This window comes from Macaca thibetana, chromosome 13 (assembly GCF_024542745.1).
Source record: "Macaca thibetana thibetana isolate TM-01 chromosome 13, ASM2454274v1, whole genome shotgun sequence".
Classification (NCBI taxonomy): Eukaryota; Metazoa; Chordata; class Mammalia; order Primates; family Cercopithecidae; genus Macaca; species Macaca thibetana.
Window position 1 is genome coordinate 44,321,739 of NC_065590.1, and position 23,842 is coordinate 44,345,580.

Here is a 23,842-nt window from a genome sequence, read left to right on the forward strand (position 1 = left end):
TCACATGAAGATAATCCTCAAGACACATCATAATCAGATTCCCCAAGGTTGAAATGAAAGAAAAAATGCTAGAAAGGTCAGGTCATCTACAAAGAGAAGTCCATGAGACTAACAGTGGACCTCTCAGCAGAAGAAACCTTACAAGTCAGAAGAGACTGAGAGCCTGTATTCAACATTCTTAAAGAAAAGAAATTCCAACCCAGAATTCAGTATCTCACCAAACTTAGCTTCATAAGCACAGGATAAATAAAATCCTTTTCACATAAGGAAGTGCTGAGGGAATTAATTATCACCAGATCTGCCTTACAAGAGCTCCTAAAGGAAACACTATACATGGAAAGGAAAGACTGTTTCCAGCCACTACAAAAACACACTTAAGTACACAGGCCAGTGACACTATAAAGCAACCACACAAGTTTGCATAATAACCAGCTAACATCATGATGACAGGATCAAATCCAAACATATCAATATTAACCTTGAAAGTAAATGGGCTAAACACCCCAATTAAAAGGCAAAGAGTGGAAAGCTGCCTAAAGAACCAAGACTCATTGGTATGCTGTCTTCAAGAGACCCACCTCACATGCAATGACACCCACAGGCTCAAAATAAAGGGATGGAGAAATATCTACAAGGCTAATGGAAAACAGAAAAAAGCAAAAGTTGCAATCCTAATTTCAGACAAAACAGACTTTAAATCACAAAGATTAAATAAGACAAAGAAGGGCATTACATAATGATAAAGGGTTCAACAAGAAGAACTAATTATCCTAAATATATGTGCATCCAAGACAGGAGCACCCCAATTCATAAAGCAACTTCTTACAGACCTTCAAAGAGACTTATGGAAGACTTCAACACCTCACTGACAGTATTAGACAGATCACTGAGGCAGAAAATTAACAAAGATATTGAGGACCTGAACCCAGCACTGGATCAAACGGACCTCATAGACATCTACAGAACTCTCCATCCAAAAACAACAGAATATACATTCTTCTCATCACCACATGGCACATACTCTAAAATCAACCACATAATTGGACATAAAATACCTCAGCCAATGCAAAAGAACTGAAATCATAACAACAGTTCTCCTGAAGCACAGCACAATCAATATCATGTGACTCCTGATGCAGAGAATACACAGCTTCACTTTGGTATTACTGCAAAGTATTCATAACCTGAACCTAATCATGAGTAAATATCAGACAAACACAAATTGAGGAACATTCTTCAAAAGTGTCAAGGTGAACTGACACTTAAGAAGTGTCAAGTGTCAAAACAAAGACTAAGGAATTCTACCAGGTTAAAGGAGATTAAAGAGATGTCACAACTAAATGTAACATATGGTCCTGGATTAGATCCTGGCCTAGGGAGGAAAAAATTCTTTTGTTATAAACGGAATTCTTGGGTTAATTGGAGAAATCTGAATTAGGCTTATAGATTAAGTAACAGCATTACATACAAATGTAAATTTCCTGATTTTGACAAATTAAACTGTGGTTATGTTTAAAAAAAAAAAAATCCCTATTTTTGCAGGGCATGGTGGCTCATGCCTGTAATCCCACCATTTTGGTAGGCCGAGGCAGGTGGATCACAAGGTCAGGAGATCGAGACCATCCTGGCTAACACAGCAAAACGCCATCTCTACTAAAAATACAAAAAATTAGCCAGGTGTGGTGGTAAGCACCTGTAGTTCCAGCTACTCAGGAGGCTGAGGCAGGAGAATCACTTGAACCCAGGAGGCGGAGGTTGCAGTGAGCCGAGATCAGACGCCACTGCACTCCAGCCTGAACAACAGAGTGAGACTCCGTCTCAAAAAAAAAAAAAAAAAAAAAAAAAAAAAAAAAAAAAAAAAAAAAAAAAAAAATTCCCTATTTTTAAGAAATACGTACTGAAGTGTTTATGGGTAAAGGGGCACTATGGTACAACCTACTCTTAAATGTTAAGAAAAAAATTACATACAAAATAGCTTAAGAGAGACTGATAAAGCAAACACGGTAAAATGTTGCCACTTGGGGAACTGAGGGGATATGTATATGTGAATTATCTGTATTGTGTTTGCAACTTTTCTCTACATCTTAAATTATTTCAAAATAAAGGTTCTTTTTAAAAATAGAAAGGGTTATTTTTAAAAAACAATGTACCTCCCTGTCAGAGCCTCTGTACAAAAGGCAGTAATGATATCACAAGGTTGTTTTATAAATAACCATTAAGTACACACTGATATGAATAAGTAACTGAATAAATAAATGAGGAATAAAGGACAAACCTTGCTAACAGAAAAATTTCAAAAACAAATGTAGAAGGAATAAAGGAAACAGAAAATTATCATTAGGACACAGCAGCAATCGCTACAAGCAAAATCTACTGATGAATTTTAAATTGGTGGCGAAAACTTTAAAGAGAAATAGGACAGTTACATAACTTCAAAATATCTTCCCCCCAATATTTATTAGTTCTGCGGTAGTTGTAACATATGTTCAAATTCTTTGATATTTCCCCTTCCAGGAGATGAAACTTAATTCTCCTCCCTGAGTGTATATTGGATTTAGAAACTGGTTTCTAATGCATAAAATATGAAAGGGTAAAATAGTAACTTTATAGTGGAGAAACTCCACAGATTAAGTGATCAAGGTAAATATTAAGTCATGTTGATATCATGCGATATATGATATTATGTGACGGGGGCTGGAGGTACTTTACCTCTGTGGTATCTTACCAAAATTCCATCACCTCAGTCTAATGATTAAAAAAACATCAAACAAACCCAGTTTGAAGGACATTCTACAAAATAACCTAACCAGCACTTGGCAAACCTAACAAGGTCATGAAAAACAAAAAAAGACTAAAAACTGTTACAGATTAGAGGAAATGTGACAACTAAATGCAATGTGGTATCCTGGATTACATCCTTGGACAGAAAAAGGATATTAGTGAGAAAACTGGTGAAATCTAATAAAGTCTGTAGCTTGCCTAATAATATTATACTAACATTAATCTTAGTTTTGATAAATGACAATGGTAAATTTATTTATTCAAATTTTACCCAAAAAAGCTGGGTGATGTGATATATAAGAATTCTCCACACCAAGTTTGTCCAACCTGCGGCCCAACACAAAATCACAAACTTTCTTAAAGCATTATGAGATTTATGCAGGGACTTTTTATTGTTATTTATGTATTTATTTATTTTAAAACGGAATCTCGCTCTGTCGCGCAGGCTGGAGTGCAGTGGCGCGATCTCCGCTCACCGCAAGCTCCGCCGCCTCCTGGGTTCACGCCATTCTCCTGCCTTTTTTAAAGCTCATCAACTATCGGCCGGGCACGGTGGCTCACGCCTGTAATCCCAGCACTTTGGGAGGCCGAGGCAGGTGGATCACGAGGTCAGGAGATCGAGACCATCCTGGCTAACACGGTGAAACCCTGTCTCTCTTAAAAACTTCAAAAAAATTAGCCGGGCGAGGTGGCGGGCGCCTGTAGTCCCAGCTACTCAGGAGGCTGAGCCAGGAAAATGACATGAACCCGGGAGGCGGAGCTTGCAGTGAGCTGAGATCTCCCCACTGCACTCCAGCCTGGGAGACAGAGTGAGACTCCGTCTCAAAAAAAAAAAAAAAAAGCTCATCAACTATCATTAGTGTTAGTGTATTTTGTATTTTATAAGACAGTTCTTCCAGTGTGGTCCAGGGAAACCAAAAGATTGGATACCCCTGTTCTATATCCCTACTCTATACTATCTTTGCAACTCTTCTGTAAGCCTAAAATTACTTCCATAAAAAGTTTCAAAATAAATGAATTAGCCAATTTTTAAAAGTAATTTTGCAAATTAGAGTACTCTTCAAATTAAAGCTGAACCATTAAACTTGATATCTAGACCCACTTATTGCATAAATAAATCCAATTTCAATTAAGTTACTTTGAGATATGGTTTTACTACACAGCTTTCCGCATTTAATGATTTTGGAGGGGAAAGAGAAGAATAAAAGATAAAATTTGAGAGAAACTATCTGCATGTAGTAAAAACAAGATTTCAGAATCTTAAGGGAAATGGTTGGAAGAAGACTAGTAAAATAGAATAAGGATATATTTAAAGGAAGGCTAATTTTAGAAGGACAACTATGGCAGTAATATAGGCAAAGGGGAGACCAAAGAGGCTAGGAAAGCATTAAGTGCTATCACAAAAGCCTACACTAGAGGTTCCCAAACTTTCTGGGTTGACAAGGCCCTTAATGTGTAATTTTTTCAGACTCCCTCACCCCCAAGCCAAAAGAAATACCTAACCATTTTGTTTATTAAGTAGTCAGGTCCAAACAACTTAAGAAGGATGTATGTCCTAAAAACTTAGCACCTGTTTTGGACACTTGACAATCTAATCTCAAACTTGAGAATTAGAATGGACACTGCCTCCCTAATTTCCTGTTCCACACAGATTTTCATGTGATATCTGCTTTTTGTCATAGCAACTGCCAAAAGCCCAGCTTTGTAAAACTGTGGGATCACTGAAAAGAATGTAGCAATCTAATTTTGAAACTGAACTACCTCAAGCTAGTATAGTCTTCCGTTAGTATTAGTGGAGGATTGGTTCCAGGACCTCCTGAGGATACCAAAATCTGAGGATGCTCAAGTCCCTGACATAAAATGGCACAATATTTGCATATAACCTATGGACATCCTCCTGTATACTTTAAAGTCATCTCTAAATTACTTATAATATCGAATACAATGTAAATGCTATGTAAACATTGTTATACTGTACTGTTTAGAGAGTAATGACCAAAACAACTCTGTACATGTTTGATACAATTCTGTTTTTCAAATATTTTCAATCCACAGTTGGTTGAATCCATAGATGCAGAACCCATAAATACAGAAGACCAACTATACTTTGTGTAGTTTCCAACAGATGCTGCTATGTTTCCTTCAAAATTGTTAAACATCTCTTGGCTCCCTTGTGAGTTCTCTGCAGTGCCTCTGGGCTCCTTGGCACAGTTTGTGAATCATGACCCTTGGCAAAAGACAGCAAAGGATGGAAACAAGGCAAGGGGATAGAAAAATCAATGTGAGAATTAAGACATGCTTCAGAGAAAAAAAAATAAGCAGATCTACTAGTGATGTTGTCTAGAAGTACAATTATAGGGCAAGTACTTAAGAAGTTTCAAAACTTTTCTGAAAAAAAAAAAATTATTCTGGTCGGCACAGTGGCTCACGCCTGTAATCCTAGCACTCTGGAGTCCAAGGCAGGTGGATCACTTGAGCCCTGCGTTCAAGACCAGCCTGGGCAACACAGCGAAACTTCGCCTCTACAAAAAATACAAAAAATTAGCCGGGCGTGGTGACACACATCCGTAGTACCAGCTACTCAGGAGGCTGAGATGAGCGACACTTGAGCCCAGGAACCGAGACTGCACCACTACACTCCAGCCTGGATGATGGGAGTAAGACTCTATCTCAAAAAAAAAAAAATTCTACCTCAACAGTCAGAGTAGCTGTCTCTCAACATTCTTCGCTTATATAGAAGAGAACAAACCAGTCTTGTCTTTAAATGAATGAATGAACCTGTTCAAATGTTTGTTAATTTTGACAGCTAAAATGGCATAGCTAAAATACAATGCTCTCACTTTTAATCAGAAAGAAAATCACAAATTAGCTGAACCACTGTAAGAAAATTCAACTCAACATTTCAAGTCAATAAACATTTTTGGAGTACCAATAGAACTGTCATCCAGCACCTGCCAAAGCTTTGTTCAGACGGATTTTTAAGAAAGAAACAAATATGGTAGTTCTAAGACCTAATTTGATACTCTTCAGCAATTGGGTAACTTCTAAAATAACAGATTTGCCATCACTATCACAGACCTACAGAATCAGGACCTCCTAGGGGATATGGAAATCTCCATATTTGCAAAGCACCCCAGCAATTCTAAAGATAGTCAATTTGGGAGGCAATGGCTAAATCAGCACTGTCCAGTAAAACTTTTTGTGGTGATGAACATGTTCCATATTTGCACTATCCAACACGGTGGCCCCTAGCCACATGTGGCTAGTGAGCATTTGAAATGTGGCTACTGTAACTGAAGAACTGAATTTTGCATTTAATTTAAATTGATTTAAATTTAGATGTAAATAGCCACATATAGTTAGTTCCCTCTGTACTAGACAGCACAAAACTAAATGATTCATGTTAAATTTCCATTCTTCTAAATTTCCCGAGTGGTACTCTCGGTTTAAATTAGATGATCAGAAAACTAGGTTCCTCAGCCATATTCTCTCATAAAAAGTCTTCATGAAGGGTCAACATAAACATTATCTAATTTAACAATGGTTCTGAGTCTTTTGTAGTTGGAGATTTTATCCAATGTCATATTTTATTTTCATAATAAAAATCCTCTTTGGATTAAGGTCTAAGAAAAGTCTGCAAAGAAATGTATATACTTTCTTTAGCCAGGAGGACTATTACAAGAGCCAATGTGCATCCCTTTTTGCCTTGGCTGCCAATAAACTCAGAACCAAATCCAGTCTCCAATAGCAGCAACTAACTCCTCTCAAGTGCCTAGTCATATGTGCTCTCTGCTCCTGTAAGACCATCATTCTATTTATATCCCTAAATCAGTCAACATGGTATTATTTTAAATTCTTAGGCTGACAAACTCTTTTGGACATAGGCGGGGTATCAAATTTTAAAGTGATTTTTTTTAAATTAAAGGTAATTTTACAGGTTTAAAAGAAAAAAAAGCTGTATTAAAACTATTTTCAAAATAACAATACCCAGATTAATAAAACCAGGAAATTTTTTAATAAACCAAACTCACTAAAGAAAATCAGTAGGTGCCTTTTAGCAAAGCTGCCTAAAAATATCACTTTAACAGTGATACATGAGACAAATACCAGGTACAACGACATCCTGCAGTAAGTTCACTGCCTCTGTTTCAAACTCAGTTCCACTCCTTTGAACAAATACGCAAACGTCCTAATGTAGAATATGAACATCCATATTGAGTAATCAAAATGCTTTATGCAATTTTTCCTGAACTATTTTTATATCATGCAGTGAACAAGTTCAATGGCTCTTTTGTTGAAATCTCCCAAAAAATCAGAACAAACACATTTGACGCATCAATAGCACATTTCTAGAAATGCCTAATTTTAAGTTCCCTGGGCATTTTAACTGCAAAACTCATGTGAAACTAAACTAAATCATAAGAACAGAACCTCCTCACATAATCCCTTAAAATTTCATTTTAGAAATCAACTTTTAAAGTATGTAAATCAAGATTTTATACCAAAATAATGTATGACAATCACACACTACAAAAAGATCCTGGGTTCATTTCTTTAAAATCATGACAGGAAAAAAAATTTTTAAGGAAAAACTGGCCCTGGCCATGGTGGCTTACACCTGTAATCCCAGCACTTTTGAGGGGCCAAGGCAGGAGGGTCGCTTGAGGCCAGAAGTTCAAGACTAGCCTGGACAACATAGTGAGACCCCGGTGGCTACAAAAGATAATGAAAAAAGAAATGAACAACCATCACATAGAAAAACACCATAAATTGTAGCAGGTGGCAGACACTTTAGCAGCCAGAGTCGGCAGCCAGGAGCGCAAAAAGCACGGGGAAACAACTCCTTGCTGCCTGTCCAGGCAGTCGCCAGGGGAGCAAAGGGCCTCAGGAAGAGGAAAGGGACCTCAGACCTTCCAAATTGCTTCCTCTCGCAAGAAACTATTTATTGCAGGAATAAAGATGGCTGCTGAACCAGTGGAAGACAACTGCATCAACTTCGTGGCAATGAAATTTATTGACAATACACTTTATAGCTGAAGATGATAGTAAAGTATAAATGAATTTATTTTTCTTTGCAAACTAAGTACCTGCTTGAGACACATCTGTATTGCCATTATTAGCTGAGAAAAAAAACAGTTCATATGATACCAATCTATTTGGAAAGCCAATCTGCCCTCAAAGGAATGTGGACTCAGTAGCATAGCTTTCAAATGAAGATGACCATAAGAGACACAAAGAAGAACCTCTAGCAAAGATGCTTCTCTACACCTTAAAAAATTATCCAGCTCTTAGAATCTACAAAATAGACCTTACCTGTTTCATAGGTCCTAAGATTAGCGGGGAATCATGGATTCTGCTGGGTGGGGGAGATGCATAGGAAAAGGGGATTGAAGCCTTAGAATTGTCCAAAATCAATAACACCTCCTCGCAGAAATGCTTTGGGAAGAAGCCTGGGAGGTTCCCGGGTTGGGGCGGCAGGGGGTAGGAGAGCCAGAAAATTATGGAAGTAGAGGAGATAGGAATGGGTGGGGCAAGAAGATCACATTCAAAGGCCAAGATCTGAAAGAAGCCATGCATTTATGATGAATTCAGGGTAATTCAGAATGAAAAAGTAGGAGTAGGAGAATGATGAGAGAAGCTAGAGTGATAAATAGGGTGCAGAGCAAGATGTTCTCTTACTCCAAGATGTGAAGTTTTGACTTTATCTTAGCGATAATAGGGTTAATTAAGCACAACATGTATTAGCTAGGGTAAAGATTAGTTTGTTGCAACAAAGACATCCAAAAATACAGTAGCTGAATAAGATAGAAAATGTTTCTCCTAAAAAAAAGTCTAAGTAGGCAGCTCAGAAGTATTATGGCTGGAAGCAACCTGATGATATTGGGACCCTGACTTTCTTCAGTCTTGTTACCCATCATCTCCCTGTTGTTGATCTCATTCACATAGTTGAAAATCACCATTCTTCCTGGGTCCATATCTCAGTTATCAAGAATGGGTCAAGATAAGAGGAAGTCAGGCTCATTCCTTTCAAAGACTCTAACTGGAAGTTGTACACATCAATTCCCCTCATATTCCATTGACTAGAATTTAATCACATGGCCACACCAAGTGCAAGGAAATCTGGAAAATATAATCTTTATTCCAGGTAGCGACAAGACTCTTTAAAATTCAGAAATAATATATTTTTAAAATATCAAAAAAAAAAAAAGAAAGGAAAAGAAATACATCATAAAATGGCTTGGCATGGTGACTCGGCTGGGCACGGTGGCTCACACCTGTAATCCCAGTGTGAGGCCGAAGCGGGCAGATCACGAGGTCAGGAGATCAAGACCATCCTGGCTAACACGGTGAAACCTTGTCCCTGCTAAAAATACAAAAAATTAGCTGGGCATGGTGGCACGCACCTATAGTCCCAGCTACTCGGGAGGCCAAGGCAGGAGAATTGCTTGAACCCGGGAGGTAGAGGCTGCAGTGTGCCAAGATTGTGCCGCTGCACTCCAGCCTGGGTGACAGAGCAAGACTCTGCCTCAAAAGAAAAAAAAAGAAAAAAAATACATCATAAATATCATAAAACATCACTACAGGACACATACAAACACACAGACACAAACACTACAGGACATATACAAACATGCATACACAAACGCTAGCAAATTAATTCTGCTTTGGAGGAATTAAGTTAGTTTTCTTAGCTCTACATTTGCTTGAAATTATTATAAAAAGGAAATAAAGTTATAAAACCATAGCAATTGATTTTGCTTTAGAAGCAAAAATATGTAGTTCCTCTCCCCAAAAGTCAAAGTACCGTCAAAACTTAGCTCATTTAAGCACTGTACTTCTGCTAGAACATTCCTGGTTTACTCCTACCTCCCTGGTCACTCTAACCTATGCCAGTTCATCTTTCTCTAACACTCTTAAAAGGTCAGGTTATATTTACAATCTTCTTCCCACCTACTCTAACCTTTCTCTTTAGATAGTTCTCTTCATCACTCATTGCTTATTTATCAGATAAAAAATAATAACAACAATGGGTAAAATTTACTGGGTGCTTACTCTGTCAGACACTGTTCTAACCCCTTTATTACAGGTATTATCTTACTTAATCCTCAAAACAACTCTATGCTGGAAGTAGTGTTATTATCATCTCCACTACAGAAGAGGTACTAAGAGATAATTCGTCCATGGTCACACAGCCAGAAAATGTATATTTTACACATACACAGACCTCAATGTTGTCAGAAGCTGTTCTAAAGTTTCTTTCTATAAGGCTGGGAAACATGCACAATGATCTCTCCTCCATTGCTTATGTAGTTTGAGTAGAATAAGACTAAACTAATAGTTTAGAGCCTGAGCACAGAGAAAACAGAAAGGCGCTAGACTCTTGTATTCCCTACACACTAGCTGCAAGTAACTCCCATGACTTAAAGCAGAAGTCAGCAACCTTTCTCTTTCTTTTTTTTTTTTTTTCTTAAGAGATAGGGTCTCACCATGTTGCCCAGGCTGGTCTTGAACTCCTGTTCCCTGAGTTCAAGGGATCCTCCCACCTCGGCCCCTCCCAAAGTGTGAAGAGTTACAGAAAAAGTTTGTTCTGTTTTTTTAGAGAACAAAAGAGCCAGTTTGGATCAGGCCAGAGTTTGCCAATTCTTGATCTAGAGGCACATTTTGAGTCATGTGTAGACATAATCATGATGTAAGCACAGAAATATCTAATTATGGCATTAAGTGGCTCCACTATATTCATTAAAGAGTCCACCACAATTGAATTTTGTAAAACTGCTCTTCACATAGAATAAAGACTTAAAATCTGGATAAAACACCATATGTAACAATTAACGATTTTTTAAAAAATCAGTTCATAAGATACTACCATGAAATTACAAATAAGTAACACATCAATTTAGTATTTGCTAAAATCATATGCCTTTGACAACTTACAATATAGAAAAGAAGATTGCGCTGTTTTGTTTCAAGGAATAAGATGTTCAAGATTCACATAACTTGCAACATAGAAAGTATTGCAAACTAACCTCTCTAGAAGCAAGCCTTGAAATTAGGGAACAATACCTTTCTTACCTTACCTCTCCCTTTTGCAGTCTTCTAACCTTCTGCTCCATCTCTCCCCTCATACATTAAAGATTTTAGCACCAGGCCAGGTGCCGTGGCTCACACCTGTAATCCCAGCGCTTTGGGAGGCTAAGGTGGGCAGATCATTTGAGGACAGGAGTTTGAGACCAGCCTGGCCAACAGAGCAAAACCCTGTCTCTACTAAAAATACAAAAAAACTAGCCAGACATGGTGGTACATGCCGGTAATCCCAGCTACCTGGGAGGCTGAGGCATGAGAATCACCTGAACCCAGGAGGCAGAGGTTGCAATGAGCCACTGCACTCCACCCTGGGCAACAGAGTGTGACTCTGTCTCAAAAAATAATAATAATAATAATAAGTTTAGCACCTGACTCCCTGTCTTAAATGTTTCTCCTCCCATTATTCTTGGCAACTACAAGAGCCACACAAATAATCTGCCTGCACATTGGCCTCTAAATTCCTTGACCACCCTCTTCATACCCAAAAATCTTTTACTCTATTTCACCTCAGTCACCAACTGTCATGGTCATATACTAATAGCTATAGTCTCTAACAAGGAATAGGAATAGCTGGAAGGTGCAAAAGATTATCTACTCAAACACAGCAAGAAATTCTACTTAAATTTATTTATTTTAAATGTATTTATTTTATTAAAGGAAATTAAAGTATACTCATATTTCATGTATGCAGTATATTAAAAATGTATTGGGATATGTGCTCATTTTTGTAACAGATATGCACATGTGATCCAAGGACACCACCAGTATCTTGTCATTAACATTAACCACATCCTTCAAAATCAAGCATCTCATACTCCTCCACCTCCCATCTTTCCAGCTCCCAACCCCAACAATTCTTCAACCTCTTTAAAATCTTTCAATCATTATCCTTTTCATGTTTTCACTGACTATCCCATCTTTCACATACTTACTTTTCTCCTTATCCAGCTTATATTCCATGGTTCATCACTAAAACCACTCCTGCACATTTGCTCTCAGTTTCCCTGTCCTCTTCCCCTCAGTTATACATTCCTGACAAAATCTAATCCTGGTCAAATCCAACTCTACCTATTCTATGCCTGCACCCAAGCACTGAACACAGTTGGATTAAAAAATTGCTGGTTGCATTCACTTAAAATTTATAATCACAAAGTTCAAAAGGTCATCACTACTACCCAGCAATACCCCTACATTTCCCTAGTCAATTCATTCTCACTCTGACAACTTCATACCTCATCTCCTCAGTCCTTCAACAACTCTGTCACCTCCCTCCCAGCAGATGATTTCTTATATTATTTCCCTGAGAAAACAGAATATCCACATCCTCCCCAACCAAATCTACCAACCTATCTGCTTCTCTACCCATGTATCCTGCTTCTCCCCTTGTAACAATGAATGGTGCCAGCTTCTACCTAAGTTCAACCTTTCCACTTGGGTTCTGGATCCTTGTCTCTTTCTCTTACTCAAAGACTTTTCTCTCTAAGGTTACCTCCTCTCCCACCACATCATCCATTTTTCCTTCTCTACCAATCATTTCCATCAGCATTTACACATGTTGCAGTATCTGCCAAGCAAAAAATATACCTTGAACCCTTGTCTCTCTCCAGGTATTACCTAGTTCTCTGGTTTGTAGCAAAATACTCCAAGAAAATCATCTGTACTCACTGTAACCACTTCCTTTCCTCTAAGCCAACTTAATCAAGCCTTCATCTCCACCACTCCACTGAACCGTTCCTCAAAATCATCAGTTCTTTCCACCTTGCCAAATCCAATGGTCACCTTGCTCAGCCTCTCAACAGTATTTGACACAGCCAAATGCTCCCTTAATACACTTTTTGCACTTGGTTTCTTAGAAAACACGCTCTCCTAATTTTCCTATCTCACTATTGCTTGTTTCCTGTCTCCTTTGTTGGCTCCTCCTCTCCTTCCTCACCTCTATATGCTGAAGTGCCTCAAGGCTCAGTCCTCAATCCTCTTCTCAATCTGTATTAATGCATAGGAAAATTCCTATAGCCCCATAGTTATAAATACTACTTACAAACTAAGATGATCCAGCCTCTTCTCTCCCCTGAGTTTGAGACTCTTATAATTAGCTGCTTAATTAAGATCTCCATCTGGATGTATCAAACGAAAAGCAAACAAAATTCTTGATTTCTCCCTCATACCAAACCTTTTCCTCTCCAAGTGTTCCCCTATCCCTTCAATTAATATTACATTCACCTGGTTGCTCAGGTCAAAAACCTGTAGTCATTATTGACTGTCTCTTACTTTACATCACATCTAATCCATCAGTAAGTCCTGTTAACTACATCTTTAAAAAATTTACTATCCAGCTACATGGGTACACAAAATTGTCAAAACTCACTGAACTGTACACTTAAAATGGATGCATTTTACTATATGCAAAAGTGTAAATTACACCTCAATAAAGTGTGGTGGTGCTGAGTGTGTGTGAGGGTATACGTGTGTTACCTACATACATCTGACCATTTCTCACCACCTACTACTCTGTTGTTTGAATTACTGCAGTAGCCTACTAGCTGGTATCCTGCTTCCACTTTTACTCATGACAGTCCATATCCCACAAAACACACCAAGTTTGTTTCTAATTAATGCTTTTTTCTGTTCTTTGTAAAATTTATTTCAAAAGCAGATTATTTACATCAAGGCTCATGTATCTCTATATCACTCCATGGTCAACAGAGAAATGCTTGCTTAAGCATTTCTGAAATTAATACTTCTTAATATAATTTGGTTTTCATAAATTCAAATTAACACTTAAAGTGCATGTAGTCTTCTAATGTCTAATTGGAAAACTAAGCTGGGATCAGTTACACATAGCCTGGAACATCAGATTAAAGAGTTTATATTTTATCTAACAGGCCAGTGTCACAAACTTAAACACTAAGAAAAGCTACTTTTTTTACTTTTCAAATCCTGAGGTCACAAGGTTGGCAAAGATGTGTGAAACAATGAACAAAATGAAGAGTTACTTTCAGGGATATATATTCACCTTTTTGTACCTCTAGAGTTTTGAACCATGTGATTATACTGCCTATTTAAAATATAAATTATAATTAAAATTATATTTTAAAATAAGGGAAAGGAATTCTTACACGACATAGAAAAATAAGAAACTAAAATAAATACATGACTTTTTAGGAAAAGTTTATGGCGCTTGGAATATTTTTAGTCCTTCCACCACAACTAAGAATTAGATGGAAGAAATATAAATACAAAGATAAAATATGTTCATATATACATGCAAAATATAATACATATTCATACATAATGATTCATGTCATATATTAGAGAGCTTTTACCAGAATTTAATTTGCAACCTAGTTAAATTATCATCATAACCCCAACTTGCCAACTTTCATACAGTTTCCTTAAACACCTGTAAAGCCTTTGAGAACTCATACAGTAAAGACTTCTCTCAGAAATCTAAAAGCCTACAGATGATAAAAGAACAGAACAGAAAGTAAACTAACAGAGAAATGACAGTATAGTCTCTTTCAAACTCATCTCCAGAGGCCAGTCTTACACTTGCCAACAGCTACATCATTTAATAATTAAATGACATAGGGACAACAATAAGAGTAGGGGGTATAAACCCCTATCATCTCTAAATTTGCTACAGCCCCTTCATGTGGCTATCAAGGAATGACGACAAATAGGACCTCCATGGTATACTGTCCTTCTCTCAAATGAAAAAAAGACATTCTCGTTTTTGTTCCTGATCTAAGTTCTAGTGGTTCTAGAACTGGTATAAATAATTCTACTATTAAGCTCTACATGTAAGTTCTAGTACCACCAGACAATACAAGAAGTATTAGGGGGTACTTAATACTCCCAATACTTCCAGGAGAACATCCAGATGCTTCTGGTATTAAGTCCAAATCCTATCGTAAGACCTGATTTAATAGGGACACCATAATGGCCATCCCTAAAAGTAATCAAGCCATTTATTCAACTGTAATCAAGCTAAATTTTCACTGTAGCTTTTACCTTTAGACATATTAGCAATAACTTAAAATGTTATTTAAAAATTAATAACTTGAAAGCTCAAGGGAAATAAAATTCCAGGAAGGCTGCAAACTGTGAGGAAGAAACTGATTTTCTAACTGAGGAATCACATGATAATGTTCTATTTCCCTTAAGGAAAAGATTAAAATTTAACCATCTTAAAGTTGATGCTCCCAGTATACTGCCAAGTTAAGAAACACCTGTAATCAGGACCTTCTCCAACTTGGATAAGTACATCCACATTTCCAACACAAGGGCTTGGATGTCAGTCTAGACCTTTTCTTCTCCCTCATCCCCATCTTGCTCAAATCCCCAATTGAAATGACCACCAAATCCTACCCATTTTGTGTTCTGAGTGTTCCTCCAGTTAATTCTTTCCATTCCTTTGCCACTGCCTAGTCCTAACCTTTTGTCTCCCCTTATTTATTAAAACAGCTACCCTAATATTGCTATTTCCAGTCATCCTTTTACTATGATCCTCAGTCTACATTGTAGTCCTGGTGATTTTCCAATAGCAAACCTAATGTCTCTTCTGCTCAAAATCTTTCACTATGTTCCTATCACCTACAGAATAATCCCCAAATCATTTATTAACAGCACATAACTTTACATGCTTTCAGTCCTGCCTGACTCTCAAACCTCACATCTCACTGCATGACCCCCAATCCTACACTTTAAACCCCATTAATATCAAACTATACTACTTGAATTTCCAGCACATCCCATGCTAGGTAAGCCTCCATGCTTCTGCATAGGTTGTTGCTTCAGTCTAGAATGTCTTTCACTTCTTCCCCCTTGGCTTCCTGGACAACTATGAATCTTTCAAAACCCAGCTCAGATACTAGGAAGCCATCCCAACAACTCATCCTCTACCCTTAAAGAACTGATTGTTTTTCCCTCTGCTACCTCTGTATGTAATAATGGCATCTATTAGGCACTATGTCCCTGACACTGTTCCAAGCATTTTACATGTATTAACTCATTTAATCTTCACAATTACCCTTCCTATGAAGTGGCACCATTATGACCTTTATGGCTATGGAAATTTGAATCACAGAGAAGTTAAATAATCTGTCCTCAAAGATACTCAACTGGATGAAGACAGATTAAAATCCTTATGTCATACATATTTATACTACCGCATCTCTCACAGTGAATTTATTCATGTGACTCTTACACTAGACTGTACACTCCTTGAGGACAGAGATTATGTCATATTCTACTCTAAATCCACAGTACCTGGTATAAAGTAGGTAATGAGTGCATGCATTTCTCAAACTGATTTTAAAATAATATTCCTAACAAGTTGAAGTGAAAAGCATTCAGAAACTAGTTCCAAATAAATATTCAAATATGCTATGAGTTCTAGAATAGAGCAAGCTATGTTTTTAATCTAATAAAAAGGATGTTAAAAAGAAAGGTTATTACAGACCTGAATTACAGTCCTTGTGGACAAAGAAATGGGCTTATTTTGCAATTAAGTCCATTACTGCTTAATCACTGCAGTAAATCAAGGCCCAAACGACCATTTGCTTAAAATTAACTTTTTTATCCCACTAAATTAAAAAATTTTGTTGTTTATCATTCAGGGCAATGGAAAGAAAGCCCTATATTTACTCTTCTCAAGTGGAAAGAAGCCAATCACAGACCAGCACTACTAATTGCTTCCTTAAATCTGGCCAAGAAATGTATCCCATTAGGCAATTAAAATAAAATACAGTTGCCTGAGTAAGCATTTAACAAAAGAATTTCTAAGGTTTTGTGGATGGCAGTCCATTAATCAAATAATGAAAAATTCTTTATCCTAAGCAAGGAAAAATGAAAAAACAAGAAAAAAAAAAAGATTACCATCACCCCACAAGAATATAGACTTCTATATTAAAACTCAATTCAGTCATATGCCTATGTTATATTAAAGCATATGCATACATGCTCACAATATTTCAGTAGCCATTCTTTGTCTCCTTAAAATTACAAAAATCAAAGTTATTTTAACACTAATGATGAATAACCTCAAAACCAAATGTACTGTATTTAGTGTGCTCTCACAGTTACAGTCCTCTGAGCCATACTGAAGTGCAGTAATTAAAATCCACAGGGATGATACTAGCTGCAACTGTGCACAGCATAGTACTTGTTAGAGTTATCTGCACCCCACCCAGCTTCTACACATTAGTGCACTGTAGAAAGGTAAATAAACTATCAGAAGACCCAGAGTTTAGGCCACAGCACAGCAAACTCTACCTCCACATACATCTTACCATTTCTTCGTACACTCAACCATCAGCTCCTGGTAGGAGGCCACAAACTGGAACTTGGATGCATGTTTTCCCACACGCTGCAGTCTCTTCCAAACTGAAGCCATGATGATCAGTCAAGACACTGGAGCAGTTCTGGGTTAGCAATACAGCAGCTTTAATAATGCAGAGGGTCCAAAGCAAACGAACTTTGCATGTATGTCTTTTAAAAACTCAACTACAACTCGAAATGATGCTTGGGGTCCATAAGTCTTCTCCCTGTTTCACAGGGTAAATTCCATCTTAGATGAATGGCCCAGTCAAGAACACTATGATATACGTGACAGGATGAGTGGGAGGGGGTTCCCTCATGGAGACATCACCATGCCACCTCAGGGGCTATATGTGTATTCTGGAGGACTGAAAAGCAAAACAAAGACAAAAAGAGAAAGAATATGAGGAGAGAATCATGAGAAGTGACTAACCACCCATGTTAAATAACGCTGCAAAAGACCATCCCAGTTCTCTGCATGTCTTTTAAACAATGAAACAAAACACCGACCTCAAAAGCCAGTAACATCAAGGATGCAAGACACCAAGGAAGAAATTACAATTCACACCGAAGACGTGGAGCGACACATCAGGTAGTCAGCATCAACAACAATCCAGAGAGATGGTAACTCGGGGCCCTACCTCCCCGTTAGCATCACAGAAGGGCGAGCAGAGCGGGAAAGTCTAGGGATGCTGTTTAATGTCCACCGCCAGTCAGAGGGAGGAGTGGAGTATTTTTAATAAACTTTGTTTTTCAGCCGATAATTAATAGCCTCAAGTCCGACAATATGTGCTTGGAACAAATTAGGGAGCCAGGAGGAATGCTGTTTTTCAGTCGGAGGGAGGAAATGGATGGGAAACGAGGAGTGGAGGGAAATCTCCAGGCAGAGAGAGGGCAATGTCCCGGCTCCAGGCCACTTGGGCTCCTTCGCTGCCAACCGGAGGGAAATGGAAACTCCTGCCTGGGCGTGAAGCAATGACCAGCGGGGCAAGTGGACTGTGCAGGGTGCGGTGCCTCCCTCCCCCATCCTCAGGGGAACAGTCCGCCGGAGCCCAGTCTCCTCACGCACGGAGCCCAGACCCCTGCCCCCCAGCGGAGGCAGGCGGTGGCTCGTCCGCGGTCCCTGTCACCCAGGCGATACCAGAAGACCCCAGCCCGGACCCCAAGCCCCGGCCCCGCCGCTCGTCCACTCCCGCCCCCTCCTCACACCTCTAATCCCGCTGTCGGGTTGTGTCTGGCCCCGTTCCCTTCTCAGAGGCGCTCCTCCGTCGCCGCCGCAGCAGCAGCCGCCGCCGCCGCCACCGAGTCCTCCATCCCCGCCGGAGCCACATGGAACAGCCAAGCCAGCCACGGCGCTCGCGGGAGCCGGGATCTGCAGCCCCTCAGGCGGACGGCGCCCCTCACGCCCGCCCCCTCCCTGACAGATCGCCCCGCGACCGTCCCCCACCCTACCAAACCCTGCCAGAGCCGCCGCTCAGCGCCCAGCACCCCCTCCCCCGCCTTCCTCCTCCGCCACCATCATCATTACCTCCCCCGCCGCACCTCTCACACTAACCCTACCCACCGCAGCTGAACCTCCACCGCCCCGCCGCCATTGGCCGGGTCCCGCGCGTGCCCCGCCCACCTCAGCGGCCGGGTCTTAGAGTGGCTGGGGTGCCTGACTGGTAGAACTGCCTGCCCATCAAAGGGGCTCCACCTTCCCCTTGCTTGGGAGGTGGTTTTTCTCCAAGCCGGAACGCGACGCACAGGCAACCTTTTTGTAAAAAAAAAAAAAAAAAAAAAAAAAAAAAGGAACCGACTAAGTACGATCCCGCCCGTTCTTCTGATTGGCTTGGAGAGGGAAGCGATAGGCGGGAGGAATAGGGAGTGTTTATAGTGAACTGGAAGGTGATTGTAGAAGGTGGCTGTCCGTCAAAGGCGCCGCCGGTGCCGGGCTGGGTTTCTGGACCCTAAGGGTGATTGCAGACCTGGAGACTGGCTTCGCAGCAGCTGTGGGCAGTGCGGCTGCCTGTGGGTTTCTCTCCTGTTCTCATCTCCGCGAGGACCTGGGCGCGCCCTCTCCTCCGCCACTGGCAACTAGGGTTTTTGCGCATACAGCCTTTATTTCACCAATTCCTCCTGGGATCTTACCTGACAACCTGAAGTAATGACCCTGTCAGCCACCCCCCCTCAACCCGCTCCCCGCCCAACATTGAGTCAACTGGTCTTCAAGAGGATTGATCAGCTGAGCTAGACACAAAATGTGTACAGTACAATTTCTTCTTGTTCGGAGTCTTCACGTTTCTTTGAATCTTGGTTTCTCCTCTTCGCTGTCGGACTCTTTTGCCCCCAGTGAGAACTGTAGATGGATTTGGGAACAGCTAGCGTACAAAAAGGGTAGTCAAAGGCAAAAAGGAGGAGGCAGAGTGAGGGCAGGGACACTTAATCTTGTTAAAAGAGCCAAGGGCCCTTTTGAGAACATGAAAGCTACAGATACTTTCTCAAGGGGGAAAAAGTGTCCTGTCTCAAAACACAAAAATTTGTTTTCAGTTTTAGATGGTTCACAGACCTCTGGCGTAGAGAAACAGGACAAAGAATGAAACTTCAGGGGAATCCTAGCATTTAAGGAATAAAATTTAAGAGTAAAATGGGAAAGAGACTGAGAAGGAATAATCAGAGAAGTAGGCGCATCAGCAAGCAATGGGCAGACAGTTTGGGGAGAAAAAGAGAGGCAAGCTAACATAAAAAGAAAGGAAGCGGGATAGGCTCTGGAAACAAGGATCGTTCAGTCTTACGAAAGTTGGAAAGCAGGGTTCATGGACAAAGTAGCTTGAAAGGTGTTAGGGTCCAGGGAGGATTCTTTCAGGGACAGGGAGAGCAGTGGTGAGTGAGAATTGAGTCCATCTATAGACATTGGGGGCCAAGACAAAGTGGAGAGACATGTTGAAGAATCAAGAGAGATGGGGAGACAGATAGATGGAAGGCTTGAATCCAGTATCTAATTCAATTTCCACTTTCAATAAAGAAAGTGATCTAATAACACAAGAGCACAGTGTGCATTTTACAGAAGAGAGCATAGTTATCGCTTATTTTGCTAGTCAATTCTAAAATGTTACAATAATCGTAATAATCATATTGATTCTTTTGTATTAAGAGTTCTCTGATGTCCTTCCTGAGTAGTTTACGAAGTCACTACAACCTATAGCCGTTATGATCTCATATAATAATATATTCTGCATCATTAATAGGCTTTAAGTGTGTGGAGTTCTTTAATGGCTAATTTGTAGAAATGGTCATAAATTATTTTCATCCAAGTTACCCTTCAGAAACAATCCACATGATGATCAGAAGGTTTTTGCACCCTATTTATTACTGTTCTTCGTAAGTTCTCAAACTTTCTCATGTGGTCATTCTGGTTTCTTTTAACATGCTTCCCTTACTCAAAAGGGAGAGGGGGAAGAGAGAGAAAAAAAGAGACTGACTTTTATTGTAAAGAAATTCTCTTAAAAGTAATGTTTTAAATAGTGTCTTTTAAAAAATAAATAAATAAAGGAGTAGGATCCCTAGGGAATCTTCCTCAAGTTGTGGGAAATTTCAAGAGACTGATGGTTTCTTATGACAGCTCTTCTTTTTAGGGGAAGTATTTGTCTTGGATGTAAACTCTTATTTTTCCTTCTAGACACCAAGGTAGCTAAGAAGAGATCAAGGTTAGAATAGTTTACTAAATGAGTGAAGGAATCAAGAACAGCTCTTGACACTGTTCTGCCGCTGACCTCATGTTCATAAGCTGTCTCCTGGAGGCCCTACAGAGCAGCTACTTCTTCCCCTGTAACATTTTTAAAAACAACCTGTCTACTAACTAAATTTATTAAAGAATATTAAATATAGAATATGTTCAGCTCTTTTGGGCTGCTTTGTTGATAGTTATTGAATACCAACTGAATATTAATCTTTTTTTTTCTTGAGACAGGGTTTCTCTCTGTTGCACAGACTGGAGTGCAGTTCCCTCATCAAGGCTCACTACAGCCTCAACCACCCAGGCTCAAGCAGTCCTCCCACCTCAACTTCCTGAGTAGCTGGGACTATGGTCATGTGCTACCCAGCTAATTTTTTTTCTTTTTAAAGGAGCAACTCTATTAACTGATAGGCTATTTTTTTTTTACTTTTTGTAGAGACAGGGTTTCACCATATTGCCCAGGCTGAACTCCTGAGGTCAAGTGATCTGCCTGCCTCAGCCTTCCAGAGTGCTGGGATTGCAGACTTGAGCCACTGCTCCCAGCGTGATCATATTAAATATTACCAATAGTACATAAAAGTTACAGTCCCTGTTCTCAAAGAGTTTCAGGAACATGTTCCGCGTGTACACAAGAAAGTAATACAAATTACTAACCTCTCTAAGTCCCAGCTTCTTACAGCATGATCCTGTATAACATAATCATGCCTACCTTTCTGGGATGTTGAGAAAATGGAAGATATGTACATAAAGTATCTGGCACATAGTAAACAGTCAAATGGTAACTAGTAGCATATGCTATTGTGTTTGGTAGCAAACATAAGACAGAAAAGAACAAAACAGACCTTCAGGAATACTTGGGGAATACTTAGTGCCAAACATCACTACCTCAAGGACTAAAGAGTCTTAAAGAATACATTTAACATTATTTATCTCCCATTAATTCAATTGGTACCAAGACTGGAACAGCAATAATTTAGGTGGACTCAGGATTTTATAATAATTACTAAGAATTCACTTATCCTCAATCCTCATGACCACTGCTTATGTCATATATTAGCTGGGATCTTTTGGCATGCTAGAAGTTACCTTTTTCTTAAGGTTCCATTTCCCCTATCAACTAACAGGTACCTCCTACTCACCCTCCCACTTCCAAGATTGTCCACTGTGTCTGCCACCTTCTAATGCCCTGTTTACTTGGATCTTGATTTATCATCTCCTTCTGTCCCAGGTTTAATGCAAGTTACATTAATTGTCCTGTCCACTTGACCCAGGTTGTTGACTGCAAAATGTTTTACCTAACAGAAGATGCAACATTTAAAATAATTTAAATTTTGCCTTTAAATATCATCAAGCTTAAAATGAAGATAGAATACAAAGAAATAAGTGGAAACTGGCATCAAAAACTTTAAATCTTTTCTGCCATGACAATTTTGAAAATGACAGAAATTATTTTCAGTGAAACAGCTTTTCTAGTCACTGCTTCAGAAACTCCCCAAATGGAGATTCAAGACTATGAAATGCAACCATAGGCTTGAATTATTATTATCTTTTCTGGTGATAAAATTCTTATCTTTGGGTTTTACAGTTATTGCAGTAAAAATTGTCAGAGGTATTATTGCAAGATTTAACCACTAATGGAATTTATCTGTGCCTTATTCCTAGTAATAAGATTTACTCCCAATAATAACACTGTAGGTTTTTGTATTTTTTTTTCCAGTTACCATAGCGGTTATACTATACACAACAATATTACTGCAATTTTTAACTGCTAATGAAATTGTTTTAAATCCACAGCAAACAAATTTACTTCCAACAATCCTATAGCAATTTTTATGTCCCTAAAAACTCGCTGTGGCAGGCTAATACTTTTAAAATTTTAAGTGATGATTTCTGTAGTAGTTGTTTTTCCAAGTATTAAATATTTCCTTTCTTGCTACAGCTTTTCTCCTCTTATACCCCATCCCAAGATCCTCAGCATTGCACTCACCCTCATTTAGGCTGGTCTCTGCTCATTGTTTCAGGAAAGGAATATGACAGAATGTAGAAAAACAAAATTTTTTTTATTGGTTTTTGAGTTTCAAAAGCCTGGCCCTTTGAGGAATAATGAAATGGAATCCAGTTAGAGACCTGCACTGTTTGCCTCTAGCCACATGTGACTACTGAATACTTGAAATGTGGCTAGTCCAAATTGAGATGTGCTGTAAGTATAAAATATACATCAATTTCAGAGTTAGTATGCAGAAAAGATTAATACATTAATAATATTCATATTGATTACATATTGAAATAATATTCTGGATATATTGGGTTTATTAAATAAAAGACAGTAAAATTAATTTTACCTGTTCCTTTACTCTTTTTTAATGTGGCTACAGGAAAAATGTAAATTATATACATGCCTCACGTTATATTCCTATTGGACAGTGCTATTATAGACAATAGTAAAGCTTCCTTTCCCAAAGATGAGAAATGAGTTTCCTGGGCTAGAAGGGAAAGACAGAACTTGGAGGGGATGTAATGAGAGCTGGATGCTAGTGGATTTCTGAGAGCAGGACCTAATCCCACCCTACTCTGGCACAAGCTTTGGAGAAGGGCAGCTGAAATGCTGGGATCTATCTATGTTATCTCAGAGCTAATAGACATATTTTTCTCTTTATTAGAGTCCTGGGGAGGTGGCAAGACCCTTAAGAGAAGAAAAAACTTGGTTGTTATCTAGGCCAGGCAAGATTCTGGAGTAGCACAGTCCAGTAGAACTTTCTATGATGAATATCTACCTGGCTGTCCCATGTAGTAACCATGAGCCACGTGTAACTATTGGACATGCAAAATGTGGCTAGTGTCACTGAAGAAGTTGAGTTTTAATATTATTTAATTTTAATTTATTTATTGGCTACATATGGCTGGTAGCTACCATAATGGACAGTGCAAACTTACATAGTACTA

General features: G+C 39.1%; 1 protein-coding gene across 12 annotated transcripts in view; it reads right to left on the minus strand.

Moving 5' to 3' along the window:
• The window catches only part of EHBP1 (EH domain binding protein 1), a 363,387-nt gene that overhangs the window by 311,025 nt on the left and 28,520 nt on the right, over nt 1-23,842 (minus strand). For 3 of the 12 annotated variants that reach the window (XM_050753437.1, XM_050753434.1, XM_050753428.1), the window contains exons 1-2: nt 18,713-18,797; nt 17,157-17,552 (exon numbers count right to left, since the gene is read on the minus strand). The exons of 1 other annotated variant lie outside the window; for it this stretch is intronic. In XM_050753437.1, coding sequence (XP_050609394.1) covers nt 17,157-17,260 — 104 coding nt within the window. In that variant the 5' untranslated portion in view covers nt 17,261-17,552; nt 18,713-18,797. Of the gene's footprint in view, nt 1-17,156; nt 17,553-17,694; nt 18,129-18,393; nt 18,805-23,842 lie in introns of those variants that run through there. 8 more of the 12 variants (XM_050753436.1, XM_050753425.1, XM_050753433.1 and 5 more) reach the window with 5 other exon arrangements.